This window comes from Bos taurus, chromosome 18 (genome assembly GCF_002263795.3).
Source record: "Bos taurus isolate L1 Dominette 01449 registration number 42190680 breed Hereford chromosome 18, ARS-UCD2.0, whole genome shotgun sequence".
In the NCBI taxonomy this organism is placed as follows: Eukaryota; Metazoa; Chordata; class Mammalia; order Artiodactyla; family Bovidae; genus Bos; species Bos taurus.
This window is the reverse complement of record NC_037345.1, coordinates 10,630,093-10,650,096: the sequence shown is the minus strand read 5'-3', so window position 1 is coordinate 10,650,096 and position 20,004 is coordinate 10,630,093. Positions and strand designations below refer to the sequence as shown.

Here is a 20,004-nt window from a genome sequence, read left to right as displayed (position 1 = left end):
AAAAAACTTAGGCAATGGTTAAATTAGAATATCCCTTTCGGATCATCCTATCTTTCCCCTAACTCCCACATCCTGCCCACCCTGGGGTTCCCACACAATCCGTGTGATTTGAGTAGCACTGAGCCGGGTTACTTGATGATAGCCTAAGGTCATGTCAACACCTGAAACACACATGCAGTCACAGATACACATACTTCCTGATGTTTCCAGGGTAACATTTCCAGAACACCTACTATGCACCAGGTCCAGCACAGAGCACTTCACAAGGCTTATTGCTTAATCCTCACACCCTCCATGAAAGACACTATTATTTTATCCACTTTATAATATTAAAAAAAATATTTAATTAATTAGTTAATTAATTAGGCCGCACCCGGCTTAGTTGCCGCATGGGGGATTTTCGATCTTCTTTGTGGTGGGGAGGACCTTTTAGCCACAGCACGTGAACTTCTATCTGTGGCATGTGGCATCTAGTTCCCTGACCAGGGATTGAACCCTGCATTGGGAGCACAGAGTCTTAGCCACTGGACCACGAGGGAACTCCCTTATCCACTTTCCATTTGGGGAAACTGAGGCATGGGCTGATTAAGAAATCTGCTCTAATCAGCTCATTAGCGGCAGAGCAGAGGTTTGAACCAACACGGTGGCTTCAGAGACTGCATTCTTAACTATCAAGGTCTTGCAGAAGTGACCACAGGCCCAGCAGGTATCACTCAGGAGGTGAGTCTTCCATGGCCAGAACCATGCCAGGTACCACCAAGGATGTGCAAGGTATCTAGGGTATACTCTACCCCTAAGGGACTTCTCACTGAAGCAAAAAAAGAGCAACTAAAAGAAGTTATCTTCCTGCAAACTCCCAAAAGAACAGTTAGATCGGCCTTTTTCAAACAGAAGTCTGTGAGTTCTCTATACTCCCAAGTTTTACCATTCAATACCAATCTATAAAAATGTGCACACTTCCAGGGAACCCCAGTCCGCAAGGATGACAGGAGCCACCACTTGCCAAGTAATATCCGTCTAACCCTTCAAGTTCCTAACAGAACCCCGTGGCACTGGGCCTGATGATGGCCCCCATCCCACCCCCTTAGCCCTGTTTCCCAGCTTCCCTGGCAGCTCACAGTGTCTCCACCCTCTGGACAAGGGTCTTTGTGAAGATCTCTGAAGGCGGCTGAGCTGACAGCTCCTCCTGGCCCCCTTCACCTTTCTCTCTCTCTGCTTGGGTCATTGTGCTCATGGCTGGAGCTCCACAAGCCATTTTACAGGTACTAACAGGATGCCACAGCCCAAGAGGGCAGAGAGGAGGGCTGGAGAAACCCAGGGCCTTTCTTCCATGGGGAAGCCACCCCGTTGGCTCCACTTCCAGGCTCTCATCACGTGAAATGGGAATAAACCCCTGCCTCTTCAAGCCCATGTACCTACCTCAACCTACCACCACAAACACAACTACTAACTGATCTTCATGTTTTATCTCCAGGACATCGGAGCAAAGTCATATGAGCTCACGGGCAGCTCCTAACCCACAATGAAAGAAGAAATGCGGAAAGTGAGTCATCCAGAACCACCAGATGTTGACCCCATAGGTCCCAGGCAGCAGAAACTACCACACCTCCATGGTTCAAAATTGGGGAAGGAGTATGTCAAGGCTGTATATTGTCACCCTACCTGGCATGCTGCGTCCGTGGGACTGCAAAGAGTCAGACACGACTTAGCAACTGAACAACAGTAACCATGGCAAACAGAGATTCTGTTTCTAGTAAATGTGGTCTAATTGGACATGATAATAATTAGAATAAGTTGTAACTTATTTAATTTGAAGCACATAGATTTTGTATCTAACTTTATGTTTGTTCCATTGAAGTTACACTGTAATAAGATGGCAAGTCAGCAGTGAAAGAGAATCCTGCCATTGCCTGAGTTTGAGAGGCATAGTTAGAACAACCTGACACCCTAATCGGATCTATTCTGCCTCAGAAGGTTCAGGAAACAGGAGTGTGGAGTGGTGGTGGGGGAGGATGAGCTGCAGAGTTTCTTGGAGGGTCTAGGACATGAAACAGGCCTTGAGGGATCAGCAAACACTGGTAAGAGAATCAGGCAGGTCTTTCAGGAGGGAAAAGAAGGCAAGTTGGAGAATTGCTGGTGGGTGGACTTGGTGATAATGAGTTTGATCAAAGCAATGGAAGAGATGGGGGGAGGTAAATAAAGACCCCTCTTCCCCCAGCAGCCCAGCCACAGACTGAAAGGACAGAAGAAGCCCAGCACGCCAAGCAGTGGGACCGGGCCATCCTCTCTGGGGACAGGTTCTCAGGCGTGGACAGAGGTGGGCACTATCCCAGGTGCTGAAGCCAGTGCAGGGGTTTGCTGGAGGGGGAAGAGTTGGCCCTGCTCTCACGGGGCCTCAACTCCATCAACATGAGAAAGTGAAAGTCGCTCAGTTGTGTCTGACTCTTTGCGACCGCGTGGACTGTATTCTCCAGGCCAGAATACTGGAGTGGGTAGCCTTTCCCTTCTCCAGGAGATCTTCCCAACCCAGGGATTGAACCCAGGTCTCCCGCATTGCAGATGGATTCTTTACCAGCTGAGCCACCAGGGAAGCCATCACCACGAGAGGGCACGAGCAGAGAGACAGAAGGTTTGGTCTACATGGGGACGCGTGTGGGGACCAGCGTGACTGGGGCAGAGGACGTGTGGGAGGTGTGGCTGGAACCTAGTTGTGTCTGGCATCGGTTAAGAGATTGGGATGTAACCTTGTAAAGAATGAGGAGCCATGACAAGTCTGGAGCAGAGAAGGACCCACATGGGGAAATGTGCAAAACGATATTAGACATTAGAAGACAGGCCAGTTCCATCAGGAGGGGAAGCCTACAGTCCAAGAAATACAGGCCAAGTGAGGCACAGTAAGGCTCTCAGTGGGGGAGTACACATGGATGGGAGCGCCGGACAGCAAGAAGACGGAGCAAACTGGCAGCAAGTGGAGCTAAGCTGCAGGTTAATTTGTCCTGGGTGTTTTGCTCTGTTTTTTTAGTCTTTGGCCATACCCGGCAGCATGTGGGATCTTTGTTCTCTGTCCAGGGACTGAACCTGCATTCCCTGCATTGGAAGGCAGAGTCTTAACCGCTGGACTGCCGGGGAAGTCGCTCTTTTCTGTTTTTAATTCTAGTCTTTACACTTGTACCAGACTATGTGAAGGCTGACTGCAGGTCCAAGAGCCCCCTGTGCTTCCATTCTGCTTCCCTAGTGGACCCACGACAATTAGAGACTTCTTAGGTTAACAAAAATCACATCCACATATTTGTGATTTGGGGAGCTTTAGTTTTTCCAGGTATAAGATGGATGAGTCACGAGTTAGAACATCATTTTCCCACTTGTGTCTTGGGGAACCCTCCTTCACAGGAAGTTAATTGCTGCTCTGTGGAAAGTGGGTTCCATGGTGAAAACCAGTTTGAGGAATATGGGGGTAAACCCAGTGCATGGTCCTCTTTACTGCAGGACTTCCCAGGGGCTTTACTATGCAAAGGGGTGCTGACACTCTCCACATGGGGGCTGCAGTGTGTGGACCACCCTGTGGGCCAAGTGTTGGGAGACACTGGGCTAGAAGGTCACTACATCTCCTCTTGTCCCAACACTAACCCCTTCAAACACACTGAGGCTCACATAATTTGCTTATTTTAAGTTTGGTTTTTGCTGTTTAAAGAAAGACCAATTAGAATATAACCTGCCCACCCAGTTTTTCAACTGGCCGAGTCAACAAGACTTTTAAGTCAGGTTCTTTTTTCAAGAACTTTGGAAATCAAATTCTTGAAACAAATGGAGGGTGATTCAGTGCTAAATGGGATGATGCTAAATTAGAGTGCAAGAGAAACTAAGAGAATAATTACTATCGTTGATAGTATGCTAACACACAGTTGCTGAGTGTATTTTTCTCATGAAACATTCATGACTATGCCATGGAAAAGATGCTGCTCTGATCCCCACTCTACAGATGAGAAAACTGAGGCTCTGAGAGCTTCGGAAACTTGCCCCAGGCCCCACAGCCTAGGTCATGTCAGAGATGGATTCTGCTGCATTCTCTTAGCACAGGCATCCATTCTCTCATAGGGTCTGGGGCGGGGCGATGGGCAGGCTAGACTGTGAACAGTCAGAGGGCAGAGTTTAATCTTGATCCACATGGTGTGGGGTCACTGCAGCTTCCTCCTATGGCAGGATGAGCCCCATGAACACAGAGCCTCAGAGGAGGACCCTCTGTGGGCCTGTTGGATTGATAAGATGGGGGCACTTTCCAGCTGGAGTGACAGCAGTGGTTGCCCAAACATGAGGATCTTTCACAGAAAGAACCCCTACTAATTAGTTCAGTTCAGTTGTTCAGTTGTGTCTGACTCTTTGCTACCCCATGGACTGCAGCATGCCAGGCTTCCCTGTCCATCACCAACCATAAACTCCCGGAGTTTACTCAAACTCATGTCCATTTAGTCAGTGATGTCACCCAACCATCTCATCCTCTGTTGTCCCCTTCTCCTCCTGCCTTCAATCTTTCCCAGCATCAGGGTCTTTTCAAATGAGTCAGTTCTTCGTATCAGATGGCCCAAGTATTGGAGTTTGAGCTTCAGCATCAGTCCCTCCAATGAATATTCAGGGCTGATTTCCTTCAGGATTGACTGGTTGGATCTCCTTGCAATCCAAGGGACTTTCAAGAGTCTTCTCCAGCACCACAGTTCAAAAGCATCAATTCTTCAGTACTCAGCTTTCTTTATAGTCCAACTCTCACATCCATACATGACTACTGGAAAAACCATAGCTTTGACTAGATGGACCTTTGTTGGCAAAGTCATGTCTCTGCTTTTTAATATGCTGTCTAGGTTGGTCATAACTTCCCTTCCAAGGAGTAAGTGTCTTTTAATTTCATGGCTGCAGTCACCATCTGCAGTGATGTTGGAGCCCCAAAAAATGAAGTCTCTCACTGTTTCCCCATCTATTTGCCATAAAGCGATGGGACCAGATGCCATGATCTTAGTTTTCTGAATGCTGAGTTTTAAGCCAACTTTTTCACTCTCCTCTTTCACTTTCATCAAGATGCTCTTCAGTTCTTCTTCACTTTCTGCCATAAGGGTGGTGTCATCTGCACCCTATTAATTGGTGATACATTAAAATGTAAGAAAACAGACTTCAGCCAGCTGATCAAGGTCAGTATCAACAGGGATGGGTCATGGTGATGGTCGGGGAACTAAGATCCCATAAGCTGCATGGCATGGTCAAAAAAAGGAAAAGACTTTAAGAAATAGAGTCTGTTTTTTTCTTAAAAAGAGGAAAGGAGAGAGAGATGAGACAAAGATGCCTCCCTTGAAGACAGCTGGCCAGAAAAACAGGAACAATGGGCGTTAGGGGACTGGGAAGGGGTGAGGATGCAGGCAGGGAGGTGGGTGTGGGTTTGGATATGCTGGAATGGAGGTGGCTATCTGTCCATCTGTCTCCTGCCAAAGGCCAGGCCTTCTTCTGGGCCCTGGGAATCCAGTAGTGACCAAGACAGACAAACTCCCTGCCTTTGTGAAGGGACCTTTGCCAACAAAAGTCTGTCTAGTCAAGGCTATGGTTTTTCCAGTAGTCATGTATGGATGTGAGATTTGGACTATAAAGAAAGCTGAGTGCTGAAGAATTGATGCTTTTGAACTATGGTGTTGGAGAAGATTCTTGAGAGTCCCTTGGACTGCAAGGAGATCCAACCAGTCCATCCTGAAGGAAATCAGTCCTGAATGTTCATTGGAAGGACTGATGTTGAAGCTGAAAGTCCAAAAGTTTGGCCACCTGATGCGAAGAGCTGACTCATTTGAAAAGACCCTGATGCTGGGAAAGATTGAAGGCAGGAGAAGGGGATGACAGAGGATGAGATGGTTGGAGGGCATCACTGACTCAATGGACATGAGTTTGAGTGTACTCTGGGAGTTGGCGATGGACACGGAGGCCTGGTGGCTGCAGTCCATGGGGTCGCAAAGAGTCGGACACGACTGAGCGACTGAACTGAACTGAGCAATAAACAGGAAAGCAAAGTGACACTGGAATGAACAGCAGGAATCCAGGGTGGGGGGAGGGAGGGGAGGTGACGCCTCAGGAGAGGGATCAGGGAGGCCGGTGGGGAGGGGACGGGTTGGGGCTGAGGCCTCAGGAATGAGAACAGCTAAGTCCTGCTGGTGGGAAGTAGGTTCCAGATGGCAGGAACGGCCCTCCTGTGTGAAGATGCGCTTCGGGCAGCTGAAAGGTGCAGTGCATCTGGCTTCCAAGTCAGGGCTGAGCACCCAGCTTGGGTCTCCTCTGCCTAGAACAGCTGATCCACGTCCATTCCAGAACGGCTCAAAAGGCACTGCTTCCAGGAAGCCCTCTGTGACTGCAGTGGGCCAGTCAAGTCTGTCCTGTTTGGGAAGTCCAGAATCCCCTGGGCTTTTCCCACAAGCTTCCCTGTGGTGGATGTCGCCTATCACTCCAGGCTATAAAAGCAGAGGTCTCGTCTGTTCTCACTGCCTCCTCAGCATAGCACAGGTCCTGGCACGCAGCAGTACCCAGGAAATATCTGTTGACTGACTGACAGGGATTTGGGAGGGGTGCCCTCAGGCAAGCAGGGAAGGAGGAGAGGCTTAGAGGAGGGCTTTGAGGGTGGGGGGTTGAATAGTAGCCCCCTACCATCCAATCCCTGAAGACACCCAAGTCCTAATCCTTGGGATTTGTGAAAGTGTAGTCTTAGAAGCAAAAGAGACTGTGCGGGTGTGATTAAACGGATGGGTTTGCCATGGGGAGATTAGCTTGGATGATCCTGGGGGCCCCTAAATGTCATTACAGGGACTTCCCTGCTGGTCCAGAGGTCAGGACTCCACGATCCCAATGCAGGGGCCCCAGGGCCGATCCCTGGTTAGTGAACTAGATCCCACATGGCACAGCTAAAAGATTCCTCATGCCACAACTAAGACCTGGGGCAGCCAAATAAATTAATTAAAAAAAGAAAAAAGAGATCAACTGATTTTAAAAAGGGTCCTTATGAGAGGGGAATCAGAGCGGTGTCTGAGAGAAGGAAATACAAAGACAGAAGCAGTGGTTGGAGTGATTCAGGGGTACGAGGCAAGAAATGTGGGCGACCCTGGAAGCTAAAAAATGCAAGGGAACCAATTTTCCCCTGAAGCTTGGGAATGGGGAATACAGTCCTGCCAACGCCTTGATTTCCACCCAGTGAAACTGAGTTTGAGTCTGACCTCCAGACTGCAAGATAATACACTTGTGTTGTTTACGCCCCTAAGTATGTAATACTTTGTTCAGCAGCTCTAGACACTCGATACACTGAGGAAACCTGGAGGGAGAGCCAGAGAGCCAGGAAGAAAGTCCGGAGAGCTGGCTGTCGGGAAAGAGGTGGTGGAGGCTGGGGAAGCCAGTCTGGTGTTTATGACTTGGCGTGGATTTTATGATCAGCAGCACAGCCTGTGTGTACCGTACACGGGACACCTGCTTTCATCATCAAAGAAAAGGACACATTACCCAGAAGCAAAGAGCGCTCACCCCGAAGATAGGGGTGAACGCCTCTAAGCCAGGACTCCTTCCGAGATAAGGCTCTCTTCCCAGATGTCAAGGTCATGCCTCTCACTGCGTATGTCCTAATCTGTCCTTTTGGTGACCTTGAAGGAATGTACCCCTGCCATGTCTGATGGAATTTCTTTTTCTTTGTTGTGACAGGGTACAAACAGCGCTGAAAACCGTGCTTCTCAGGAGCAGTCTGTCTGGGCTATGGCGAGCCTGTCTCCCGGGCTACAGTCCTCGGTTTGGCCCACGTGCTCCGTTCTTATTAGCGATTGTTTGCATCGACACAGGGCCTGGAGTCTGGGCTCCGGAGCCAGATGGCCCAGGTTCAAGTCCCCTCTGCCCCACTGACTGTGTGGGCTCAGCCCTCCAGGCTTCTGTGTCCTCACTGTAAAAGGAGAGCACTGTCCTCTTAAGGTCACTGCAGATGAAGCAAGGCGGTTTTTACACAGTGGCTAGCGCCGATCTGATTGTTACACACGGTTGACCCTTGGACAATGCAGGGGGCTGCTTTGATGCCTCGGAGCAACGAAGCCCCTGAGCCGCAACTACTGAGCCTGTGCTCTCGAGCCCGGGAGCTGCAACTCCTGAGCCCACGTGCGGCAATTCCTGAAGTCCGGACGCTCTAGAGCTCAAGAGAGCTTCCGCAACAAGAGAAGCCGCTGCAATGAGAAGCCCTTTGCACCGAAACTGGAGAGCAATCCCTGCTCGCCACAACCAGAGAAAGCCCACACGCAGCAAGGAAGACCCAGCACAGCCAAATAAATAAAATTATTTAAAAAAAACTCTACTATGAGTAAACAAAGCTACTGATCTGCAAAAGGACCAGAGAGAAAATCTGCAGAGTGTTGGCGGCCGGTAGCCTTGAAAAAGTCCTTGTGCTGGCAACGACCAGATACCATTTAATCTGATAGAAGCAGGGCAGGAAGAAAACCAGTTGAAGTAGGAGGGGAGTTATTTGGGGTTTAAAAAATTCTTTCAAGGAACTGTTGTCAAGCTTGGTAATGATAAACAGTTAAACCAATGGCTGATGTTCGGGACTCTGTCCCCACCTCGGGGCGCTGCACAAGCAGGCTGATGGTCTTAGCTCAATTCGGCATCATCAGAACCCCTCAAGTTGGGAATGAACATTAACCCCTCTGACAGATGAGGAAGCTGAGGCACAGAGAGGTTAAGCTACTTGCTCAAGGTCACACAGCTTCTGAAGGATAGGACTTGGCTAATGGCCAGCCCCAGGGCACTAATCACTTCACCGCTCTGCCTCCCTGTAGCGTCCATAGTATACATGCGTCCTGTCTATCAGCTGCCCAGTATGTGGACAGCCCGCCCCTATACCTGGGGACTCCTCCACGTTGCAGGGCAGAGCCCATCCCTAGGGAGGCATGGACAGTGTCAGACTGGTTTCCCCAGCTTTCTCTGCAGGTGGGGCTTGGCCACTGGATAGTGGCTCCTCTACTGGGAACCACATGCCCTGGACTCGGAGGCTGGATGCTCGTGTAGGGAGAAGCAGACGGAGAGGAATTCACCCTGGTGTGGGGTACACTTGCTGTGCCCTGCCTGGGGATCTGAAAACAGGGGCAGAGGAGCTGGAAAGCCCGGGTGCCCTCTGGCCCCCGCCTCACCTTCAAAGCCAGGCTCAGGGTGCTGTAAACGCAGGTCCCGGAGGTTGGCTCCCAGTCTCTTTTGTCTCCCTCCACTCCCTACCTCTCTCCAGGCCACCCTTCCAACAGCTTGCTATTGACCCAGAGAACACCCCGGAGGTTGGCTCCCAGTCTCTTTTGTCTCCGTCCACTCCCCACCTCTCTCCAGGCCACCCTTCCAACAGCCTGCTATTGACCCAGAGAACACGTCCTCCTTAAATAAATAAATCAGGCTGATAACCGGGGCTTAATCCTTTATCACTAAAAGCTTTGAACAATCCTTAAACCTTCTTGGCAGGGATCATAAAATAGGTTACTCCCATCAACGGATCTCTCTGAACCTGACTTCACCTTTTCTTTTTTTTTTTTCTTCCTTTTCTTGAGGATTCAGGATCATCTTCGACAGCCTCAGGGAATGTTCTGTGAGGTTGTGACACCCTGAGACCCGCAAAGGTTGGGGATGGAGCCCCACACCCGATGTCCCAAACTGCACTCTTAACAAAGGCTTGTGCTACTTTCTACGGCTAGACTAGTTGTTATCCTTGAGATTAAGCAGTCTGACAGTGCTTCTGTCTGCCATCAGTATGGTTGTTTCTAGAAGCAACTTATCCCTCATTCCTCAGCTATAAACCCATTCCTCAGCTATAAAATTCCTCTCTACTGCAGTAGGCTACAAGCTAGAAAATCATATAACCAAAACGTGTTAGCTTATACTTACATGAGAATACATAATTTATGAAATGCCATCGGAGGAGCTTTGTGCTTAAAATTAGCTTGCTTGCTAACTTTCTGCTTGTGTGCACACATGCCTATGTCTGTGTATATGTGTGTGCAAGAAGGAGAGAATGCCTGCCTCCGAGAAGCCAAGTGTCTGCACGGCCCCTGGACCGGGGTCTGGGCCCCTCACCTCTGTGAGACGGATGTCAGCAGGGACGCGGTCTCCGATGGAGAGAGACACGATGTCTCCAGGTACCAGGTCTCGAGCTAGCAGGTGCTGGAGCTTTCCTTCTCTTATGCTGCATTTTAAACAGGAAAAAGCAAATGCATCCATGTTGACATCTCAATTTTAGGCACTTTGATAAACTTGAGCAAAGGTTACAGAAATACATTTTCTCTTTCCGATGTGGACAAATGCTTGTGCTTTAATGGTTTTATTATTTTTTAAATTCACATGTCCTAAAAGACTCTTGGGAAAGAGCTTATCTCCTGGGAGAACTTGGGCTTCATTTGAAAAGTGAGGTGACTACTGTTCACCCTGCTTGGAAACAAGGCGGGGCCACACGGCCTCTAGAAGCCTCTGCAGGTCTAGAGAAGTGGTTCCTTAACAAAGCTGGCAGCTGGCAGTGCTTCTGTCCTCGGAGAACACAGCGCTCTGGTGTGCAGAGCCCAGCTCTGACCTCAGGGACAGCAGAACCTTGTTAAAGCCAGGAGGAGCACCTTAAGTGCCCGAGAAACCAGGGAGCAACCCACCCCCAGGCCTGGGACCGCACTTCATGGCTGTTTGCTGTTAGACATAGGCATGCTTCTGTGTACAGGCTCCCACTGGAACCCACGACATGCTGCTCCTTACCCAACATGGCAGAAGCCCCCCGGCGGGACCTGTGCCCCTCCCTGGGCCTCCTTCCTGTAGCAGCCAGAGAGTTCTTAAAGCACAAAATCAGATCACAACTTCCTCCTGCTCCAAACCCTCTCCAAGAACCTGGGAGTTAGACCCAGACACCCTACCTCCTGCCACGCACCCCCTTGAATACACCCAGCTCTTTCCAGTCTCAAGGTCTTTGTGGATCTTGAATGGTGGAGCAGACACTCCCCTCTTCCTTGTTAACAGAATGCAGTTATCCAGGTACCTGCCTTTCTCCCCGCAGCAGAGTGCTCCGGGGGTGGGTCCTGACAGGCTGAGACGATCAGGGTGACCCCATCCCCTGCCCGTGACTGATGTAGACACAGGCATGGTCTACAACACTGGCCTAAGAGATAGGAGTGGCATTTGGCAGGGGCTCAAGAGAAAGGTTTTCTCATTCTTTACAGACACACATGGCCTCTTCTGTTGGACTTTTTCATCTTTATCATGTCTGGTTGTGATGTCTAGAGCTGTGGCAGCCATCCTGGGGCCATGAGGGAATCCAGACTAAGAACGAAGCCAGCAAGCTGAGGATGGCAGAGTAAAGAAATAAAAGGACCAGGTCCTTGATCCCATCTTGAATTAACTAGCCCCACTGGCCCCTCACCTCAGATCCCTTGCCATAAGACAACACCATTTCCTTGTGGTTTGTGCAGCTGAATTTTCTGGGGTTTATAGCCAAGAGCACCTATCAGATAGATGTCTGCTCTTCTCTCGACTCTTCCCATGGCTGGCCCCTGCCATTTATCAGGCCTCAACTTAAAGGTCAGCTCCACCTTAAATGTCAGAGCAGAGTAACCTGCCAGCCAGATATTCAAGATTGTTCCCACACCTCCACCAGTCACTGCATCTCCATGAGGTTCTCTTTCATTTTTGTGTGGCTTTGGCTTTCAGTCTTTTTGGCTTTAATGCACCTGCCTCATTCCAAAATCATTTCATTCCTTCACTTCATTATCTGCCTCGCCTGTTAGGAGTGTGAGAGGTCCAAAGGCCAGGGCTTTCCTATCTCTCACCTGGGACATCGCCATGCACACAGTGGGTGCTTTATAAATATTTAATGAATGCACAAAAGATGGAGGTAAGCAGGAAGGGTCTGCAGGGCAGATGCCTCTCCTGACATGGGGCTCGGGGGCTCGGGGAGGCAGGCTGTGTCCCTTCACTGCTCTTTCAACTCTCCCAGGTTGCCTGCCTCTGCGGCTCTTGAAAATAAAATTGTCTTTCAGAAGCAACTCCCAGGGACATCAATAATGCATACTATTCGCCTGAAAGGCCAAGACTTGATATTTAAACTTAAGATCAGCTCATCAAACCCCATAAATCATGGATGCTTCTGTCTGCTTATAGGATTACGTCATACATCACACGTCTGGATTTCTGACACCTTGTTCATCCCATTATTAAGCCCAGACATTTTTACTGCCCCCCAAAAGAATCTTCTAGAATTGACTCATGCCTCTCATGCTTTCACAGCATGCTCTTTTGGTCTCTACTTTGTTACTCATTATTCTCTGCCTTGTATCTCTCTCTCTCACACACACACACACACATACACACACTTTTCACTTGCTGACTCCTTGAGAGGAGGGACCTCGCACTAGATCTTTCTATCCTCCAGCTCTATGCTCAATTATGCCATCTGTATGCAAATATATGTTAAGGTTCTTTCTCCCAGCTTATTCTTGGGATAAAAGAGAGTTACTATCTGTTGAGATCCTTCCAAAGTACCTTGGATCACAAGATATCTGCAGTGACTTTCTTATGAGTGGCAGTGTGTATTTGGGAAAGACATAGGACTTAAGACAACCTCAGCTGATGCCAGGAAGGGTGAGGGAGAAGACCTGGGCCTTTTCCAAAGTGGTTTCATGTTTACAAGGAGAATAACTGGTTGGGGATTGCTGATATACTAAAAAATTAAATTGAAACACACACAACAGCGGGCCTGCAACATTCTCACTTCTGCTTCTGCCATTTCCTTTACCAAGGGCAGCGGCCCCTGCAAACCCTCTAAGCTGAGCCATCTGTGAGCCACTAGCCTGTGAGGCTGCTTGAGTTCAACTTAAATAAAATGAAGAATTCAGTCCCTTGGGTGAAGTCCTCAACAGCCATATGTGATTAGTGACGCTGTCCCGGGCAGCGCGTATGATGGAATCTTCCAGAAAGTCCCTTTGCACAGCACTGAGCTAAGCAGACAGGCCCAGGAGGTAAGGGGAGACATTCTTGTCTTTCCTTTTTAAACATCTTTTGGGAGGGTGATGTGATAACAAAAGGCAAAGCAGGAATGTTCGGGTAGGAAAGAGGCTGGCGGGCAGCTGAGCAAATGGCCAGGGTTCATCACTGAGCTGTCCACCCGCTTCGATCAGAGTTCTGAGGCCTCAGCTTATTATTAAAGCCCTCCGCCTCAGCTTCTGAGCCTCAGGAAAAATGTCAAATGCCTTCTAGGAAAAATGCACACAATTTTGCACACTTCATCACAGGTTTCGTGGGCCACCCTCTTCCCAAAGCCCTGTCATCCATGGCCCCCAGGCTGGGCACTCGGATTAGACCCCAGTGACAGAGTGGAGGCCCAGAGAGACCGAATGGCATGCCTAAGAATGCACAGCAATCCGCTGGCGGGGCAGAGGTCAGGTTTGCTAACCCTGGTGAGCCACACTTCTCCCATATCACACAACAGAGGACATAAATCTGGCTAAAGTTTTGCCAAACTTGCCAGCCCACTGACTCCTCTGATGAACCACAAAGTCCTGGGGTTAGGTGGGCCGGAGGTCTCCGACTTACCAGTTGCATTCGGGGGGAACCAGCTTTGTCAGCTCTTCCAGAGATTTCTCTGATCTGTACTCCTGGCCGGAAGCACATGAAATAGTGTGTTTAAGTGGGGTCAGGGGTGTGGGGGGCTCCCCACAGAGCTCTCATCAGCCCGGGTGACCCCGCCCGGGAACTCAGGGCACATATACACACCTGGATGAAGGCGACGGTGACCACGATCAGCACAGCCTAGGGGGCAAACGGAGCGCACGTTAACACCCATTGCCAATGAGCAGGTAAGTGACCCAGGGGAGGCCTCTGTCTTCCAAAATGTATTTCCTTTTTCCTTGCAAACTAGAGCACTGTGCAGAGATTTAGAAAACAGAGGAGCCGGAAAAGCACTCTCAATTCTGCCTCCACAGGTTCACATTTGGGGATTATCTTCTTAGAGTTTTTGGCATAGATACGCTTGTAACACAGGATGATACACTACAGATACGATCATTTGTATCTCACCAGCATTTAGTAACTGGCCACCTGACACGAAGAGCCAGCTCATTGGAAAAGACCCTGATGTTGGAAAAGATTGAGGGCAGGAGAAGGGGCTGACAGAGGATGAGATGGTTAGGTAGCATCACTGACTCAATGGGCATGAATCTGAGCAAATTCCAGGAGACAGTGAAGGACAGAGGAGCCTGGCGTGCTGCCGTCCACAGATCACAAAGAGCCAGGCACAAATTAGTGACTGAACAAATAACAACAAAGCTGCTAATAAACATGATTTCACATCAGAAGATGTGGATCTAGCCTCAGGCTTTTGAACAGCAACCCTGAATTCCACCGCACGGAAGGAATCTCTTTTTGTTTTTCAAAAGACAGCACTTGACAGATTGAAGGAAGCGGAAAGAAAGTCATTAACCAAAAGGTCACATATAAGAGCCACGTGTAAAAGGTCACACAGCGCAGGGTTCTGTTTATAAGAACGACCCAGGACAGGCAAATCTGGACAGACAGACAGCAGACAGTGCTTTCCAGGGGCTGGTGGGGGTGGGGGATGACTGTTGAATGAGCACAGGGTTCCTTTCAGGGCAACGAAAACATTTTGGAACCAGAAACAGCTATGGTTTTTCCGGTAATCATGTACGGATGTGAGAGTTGGGGAGCAGAAAGAAGGCTGAGCACTGACAAATTGATGCTTTCAAACTGTGTTGCTGACTTCACCCGAGAAATCGAATTCTTCATTTTATTTAACTTGAATTCAAACAGCCTCACAGGCTAGCAGCTGCCCCTGCTCCTCCTGCCCTCAGTCTTTCCCAGAATCAGGGTCTTTTCCAGTGAGTCAGCTCTTCGTGAGGTAGAAGAACATGGACACTTCTTGTCCTTTCTTTATGCTGTGTTTTCTACTTTTTTTCTTCTTCTTACAGCCTAGTTTTTTTTCTCCTTGCATAACAAAGGTAAACTGAGACTCAGCAGGACCTCGGCAGCCAGGTCTGGGATGGGGGGGCACTGTCCCCCAACTCCCATGGGGTGCACTCACCACGGCGATGCTGATGGCATCCTCATACTTCTTTGTGAGGACGCTCACCAAGGCAGAGGCCAGGAGCAGCAGGATCAGGGGATTCTTGAACTGAAAAAGGAAAAACAGGGCAGTGGGATCTTGTCTAGGCTCATGGACATCAGAGACCAGGCCTGCTCTAGTGGAGCAGCGTCAGCTCTGCACCCAGAGCCTGGCTTCCAGGCCGGCCCTGCAGTGACCTGAGGGCCAGGAGGGGAGGACTGTCACCACCCAATGGTTCTCCTCCGCCTGAAGACCCACCACTGCGGTCCACCCAACACTGGCATCCTGGGGTCATCTCGACGGTGTCCCTGTCACCAAGACACCAGCCCTGGCCCTGCCTTCCAGTTCTTGGTCTTGCCTTGTCACGTCTCCTTGCTGCTCTGGGTCAAAACCTGCCCCTCAGGGCCAGCATCCTGTTTGCTCCATTCACAACAGGTCCATCTCAGAAACTCTGATGCAGGTTTCAGGATTTTGTGGGAAGCTCTCTAGTAGGTCTTTGGGGGTTGACTCCCACTAAAGGGTCTCAGACTGGAGCACTGGGGCCCCCAGGCAAGCCAGCTTTCTGAAAGTGTGATGACCCCCGTGTCCTAGCCCAGCCCTAATAAAGATTGATGGGAAACTTCCCCAAGGGTGCAGGCATGTGTCTGCACAAGGGACCCCTCCAGCCACGGGTTCAGGGTTAGCTCCGAGGTCCTCAGTCCTGGCTGGGGCTACTCTGAACAGCTGGGACCAGGCACTGGCCTCACCTTGAACTCTAATCCCAAGCCCAGAACCTCGCCCCCTCCCTGGTGGCTGGACCCAAGCAGCCCTCCAGACCAGCACAGACATCACCAGCCTCCCTCCGCCCCTCCTGGAGACCATGCCAAACATCTGCCTTGCTCCATCTCACATAGGTGAGTCACCATGAGACACCGCACACAGGTATCAGGCCCAGTGCGGAGACCCCACCACGGGCCAGTAGTACTGCCCTGGCTATAGATAATGAGACCCTCCCAGTTCTGATGGGGCCCCTTTTAAGCCCACATGTAAAGCAGGACAGGCAGAAAGCGGTCTGCCGAAACCTTACTGTGTGGGGAAGGGATGGTCACCAGAGACGTTCATTACAATAAACAGTAACCGCCCCCAAACCAGCGTTTTCCGAGCACCTCTTCCAAGCCACGCCCTGTGCTCAGCACTTTACTGCATCATTTTATAGGCTCCTCCCAACCCCATGACACTTGTGGCTCAGCTGGTAAAGAATCTGCCCGCAATGTGGGAGACCTGGGTTCGATCCCTGGGTTGGGAAGATCTCCTGGAGAAGGGAGAGGCTACCCACTCCAGTATTCTGGCCTGGAGAATTCCACAGACTGTATAGACCATGGGGTCGCAAAGAGTTGGAACCGACTGAGTGACTTTCACTTTCACAACCCCATGACACAGGTACTGTTAAGTAGTCCTGCTTAATGATAAATGACCAACCCAGGTTTCTGAAAGAAACTGAACTGCCGAGGATTCATTTAGATCAGGCAACTCCAAAACCTGTGCTCTTAACAGTTATGCTCGAACCAAGGATAGCTGGCAGACACTGGGGCTGGGGGCAACCTTTATTAATCATGTAATACAGGCTCGGCTTCCTCTTAAGTAAAATTCAGAACAGGAGGGACTTACTAGTCCCATTTCCTAGATGGGGACAATTGAGGCTCAAGGCAGATTGGTTGCAGACTCAAAGTCACAAGGCTGGAAAGTAGGATTAAACCCAGCAGTCTGACTCTAATCTACCTCTGCTTCGTGACTCTGGGGCAGGGATTTGGGGCCATGCTAAGGTAGAATTCCTAGTGGTGAATCTTGAGACAGAGAAGTAGGACTGCCTTGTTAAGTGGTGAGATCCCTGTCACTGGAGGAGACAGACAGGAGAACCACAGCATCTGGCATGGAGCAAGTGCTCAATGAACACAAAGAATTAATAAGTGAGGGCACATGGACTTCCTGTGCTTGTCGAGGGCTAGAAAACACGGCCATCGGAAGCTGCCTTCCAATCCCACAGGGATACCCTGAGATGGATCCTTGAACTGATGAGGTTAAGATGAATAAGCATGTTTCCTGCTCTTACAAACTGAAGAGATTTCATTCCTGGAAAGGTCCTGGCTGGAGGCTGGATGACAGCCCTGGGTGTGAGGTGTTAGCCGGCAGAGGCTAGGTGAGCAGGGCCTAGTGGAAGGGGCAGCCGGGGCAGAAGTGACCAAGGCCGGGCTTCAGAAGGGAGAAGGTCCCCCACAGCCCATGTGTCAGCCTCCTTCCCTGAACTTCAACTTCCAGGAGCCTCTGCTGTCTCTTCCCAACACTGGCATTCCAGGAAATTTCTGGGTTGGCCAGAGTCACCTGCATACCTAGAAGCCTCTTCTGGTGCCAAAATGTGTCAATGAATGACATCTCTAGGGCACTAAGAACTAACCAATGAGCAGGGTGGGGACCAGAGGAGAAAGGAGAGTGAGGATGCTACAAGGAGGGCTGTGATTGGTCCCTGATCTGACCAATCAAGGAAGCCTTAAACATGAGCCATGGGAAGGCAGCAGAAGCCTGGGGTATTCCTGAGCTTGACTGAGAGGGAGGTGTCAGGAATGGGAGAGGGTGTAAAAGCCAGGGAGGGGAAACTGAGGTAACCGTGGCTTCAGGTATCTGGGAAATTCTGCCTGTTAACTGGAGCTTTCTGAGCTGGTCCTGGGTGGGAGGTGGGGTGTTGATTTCTATACTGGAACTTGCAGCAGGATCTATTTCAATTTTTTTCCCCTTCTTTCCCGTGGCTTCCAGGCATTTGACTGATACAACATGTATTCAGCACCAGTGGCAAAGGCTAAGAGGGCCAGGGGCTCTGGAGCCAGCTGCCTGGCTTCACTTCCCAGCAGCAACACTTAACACTGCAGGACTCTGGACCCTGGCTGCCAGGTAGACTACAGGACACTCAGTTAAATGTGAACTTCAGAGAAACAAGGAACTTTTAAAAAATTTAAATACAAGTAGGTCCCATGCGACATTTGGAACATACACTAAAAAACTCTCCTTTGCTTATCTATCTGAATTTCAAATGTAACAGACATCTGTAAATTTATTGGCTAAATCTGGCAGCCCTACACAACCTGGGAATGTTTCAGCTTCTCTGTATTGCACTGTCCTCAGTAGGTAAAGAATCTGCCTATAATGCAGGAGACCTGGGTTTGGTCCCTGGGTTGGGAAGATGCCCTGGAAGAGGAAATGGGAGCCTGCTCCAGTATTCTTGCCTGGAAAATCCCATGGACAGAGGAGCCTGGTGGGCTACAGTCCATGGGGTCGCAAGAGTTGGATATGACTTAGCGACTAAACCACCACATCTCAAAGCAGGGATCTAGAGGAAGAGTAAGTTGATGTTTACTTATTTACTCAGCGTGGTGCCTGGCACATGGTTACCTCTATGAATGGAAAGACTATTATTCGTGACTGTGGCCGCCATGGTAGTTAGTGAGTCCATCTCTCAGCTAGGAGCAGCCTGAAAGGGGCAAGCCTTCTTTGACCTTGTAGTATAGCTGTTCTATGTGCTGAGACTTGTCGACGGACACCCTCAATCCACAGTTACACAATGAACGGTGGCTCCCTTCCTCACCCCCAGGGTTACACTGGTTAATGCACAGAATGATGGCCATCATCCCACCTGATCGAGATATTTCTTCCACACAGGTTCCGTGTTATCAGCAACAAACTCATTCCAGCCATGGACCAGCCTGCGCTGCGTCACTGAGAACTCTGACAGCCCATTCTGTAAATCTACCTGGAGGGAGAAGGACGGGCAGGTAAAGATCAAGGAGCCCACGTCACAGGATTCCCACTCTAGAAGCCAGCCGCTTCCACGATGATCAAGGAAAATGGGCTGTCCACAGAGGAGAGGGGACCAGCTCAGAAACCCCAAGCAAATGGGCAGAGACAGTAGGAGACCTACAATCTCATTCTTTTTCAATGAACCCGCACTTCCGCCCTACAGATACTACAGAGAAGACAGCCTTGGGTCTACATTTCAGGGTCTGCGATTATAGCATGGACACCTGGAGATGCAGGAACACTTACATTTTCATCTTAAGGAAGATGAGTCTGGGACGGTCAAATGGTGCAGCTGCCATGTGGAAGTACCTCCAAAAATTAAAAATAGAACCACCATACAATCTGGCAATTCCACTACTGGTTCCACTACTTTCTTGATACTGGTACGTATCAAGAGAATTGGAAACCAGTCTCAGTGAGGTATCTGTCTATCCATGTTTGTAGCAGCATTATTCACAACAGCCAAAGGTGGACGTGACCCGAGTGTCCATCAATGGGTGAATGGATAAGGAAAGTATGGTACAGACACACAGACATACACACACACAGGAATATTATTCACCACCAACACGGAAGTTTCAGCTTTGCAAGAGGGAAAGAGCTGTGGAAATGGGTTGTACGACAACGTGAAGGTACTTAACACTTTGGAACTGTACACTTAAAAGTAGTTAGATGGTAATTTTTAGGTTGTGTATTTTGCCTTGAAACAAAGAAAAAAGGCCTGCCCTTAGAAACAAAAAAAGCTACATGATTCCATCATGCATGCCTTGTGCCAGATACAATTTCAAGCTGTTTATACAAACTGACATTAAATATAGTGAATTTAAGAGTCAATAACCATGTAAGGAAACTTTGTTGTCCTGGTGGCAACAAAAGCTTCACTGTCTTTAAAAAGTGGATAAGAAAGCTCTACCAGGGACTTCCCCGGTCCAGTGGTTGAGAATCCGCCTACCAATGCAGAGGACACTAGTTTGATCTTTGGTTGGGAAGCTAAGATTCCACACGCTGCGGGCAGCTAAGCCTGTGTGCTGCAATGAAGACCCAGTGCAGCCAAAAATAAATAAATAGTA

At 49.5% G+C, this 20,004-nt stretch overlaps 1 protein-coding gene across 2 annotated transcripts in view; it reads right to left on the bottom strand.

Annotated features, from left to right (window-relative positions):
- The window catches only part of ATP2C2 (ATPase secretory pathway Ca2+ transporting 2), a 77,057-nt gene that overhangs the window by 33,841 nt on the left and 23,212 nt on the right, over positions 1-20,004 (bottom strand). For both annotated transcript variants that reach the window (XM_002694745.4, XM_010814393.3), the window contains exons 3-7: positions 18,771-18,887; positions 15,089-15,178; positions 13,765-13,800; positions 13,585-13,646; positions 10,096-10,204 (exon numbers count right to left, since the gene is read on the bottom strand). In XM_002694745.4, the coding sequence (XP_002694791.2) occupies positions 10,096-10,204; positions 13,585-13,646; positions 13,765-13,800; positions 15,089-15,178; positions 18,771-18,887 (414 nt within the window). The remainder of the gene's footprint in view (positions 1-10,095; positions 10,205-13,584; positions 13,647-13,764; positions 13,801-15,088; positions 15,179-18,770; positions 18,888-20,004) is intronic.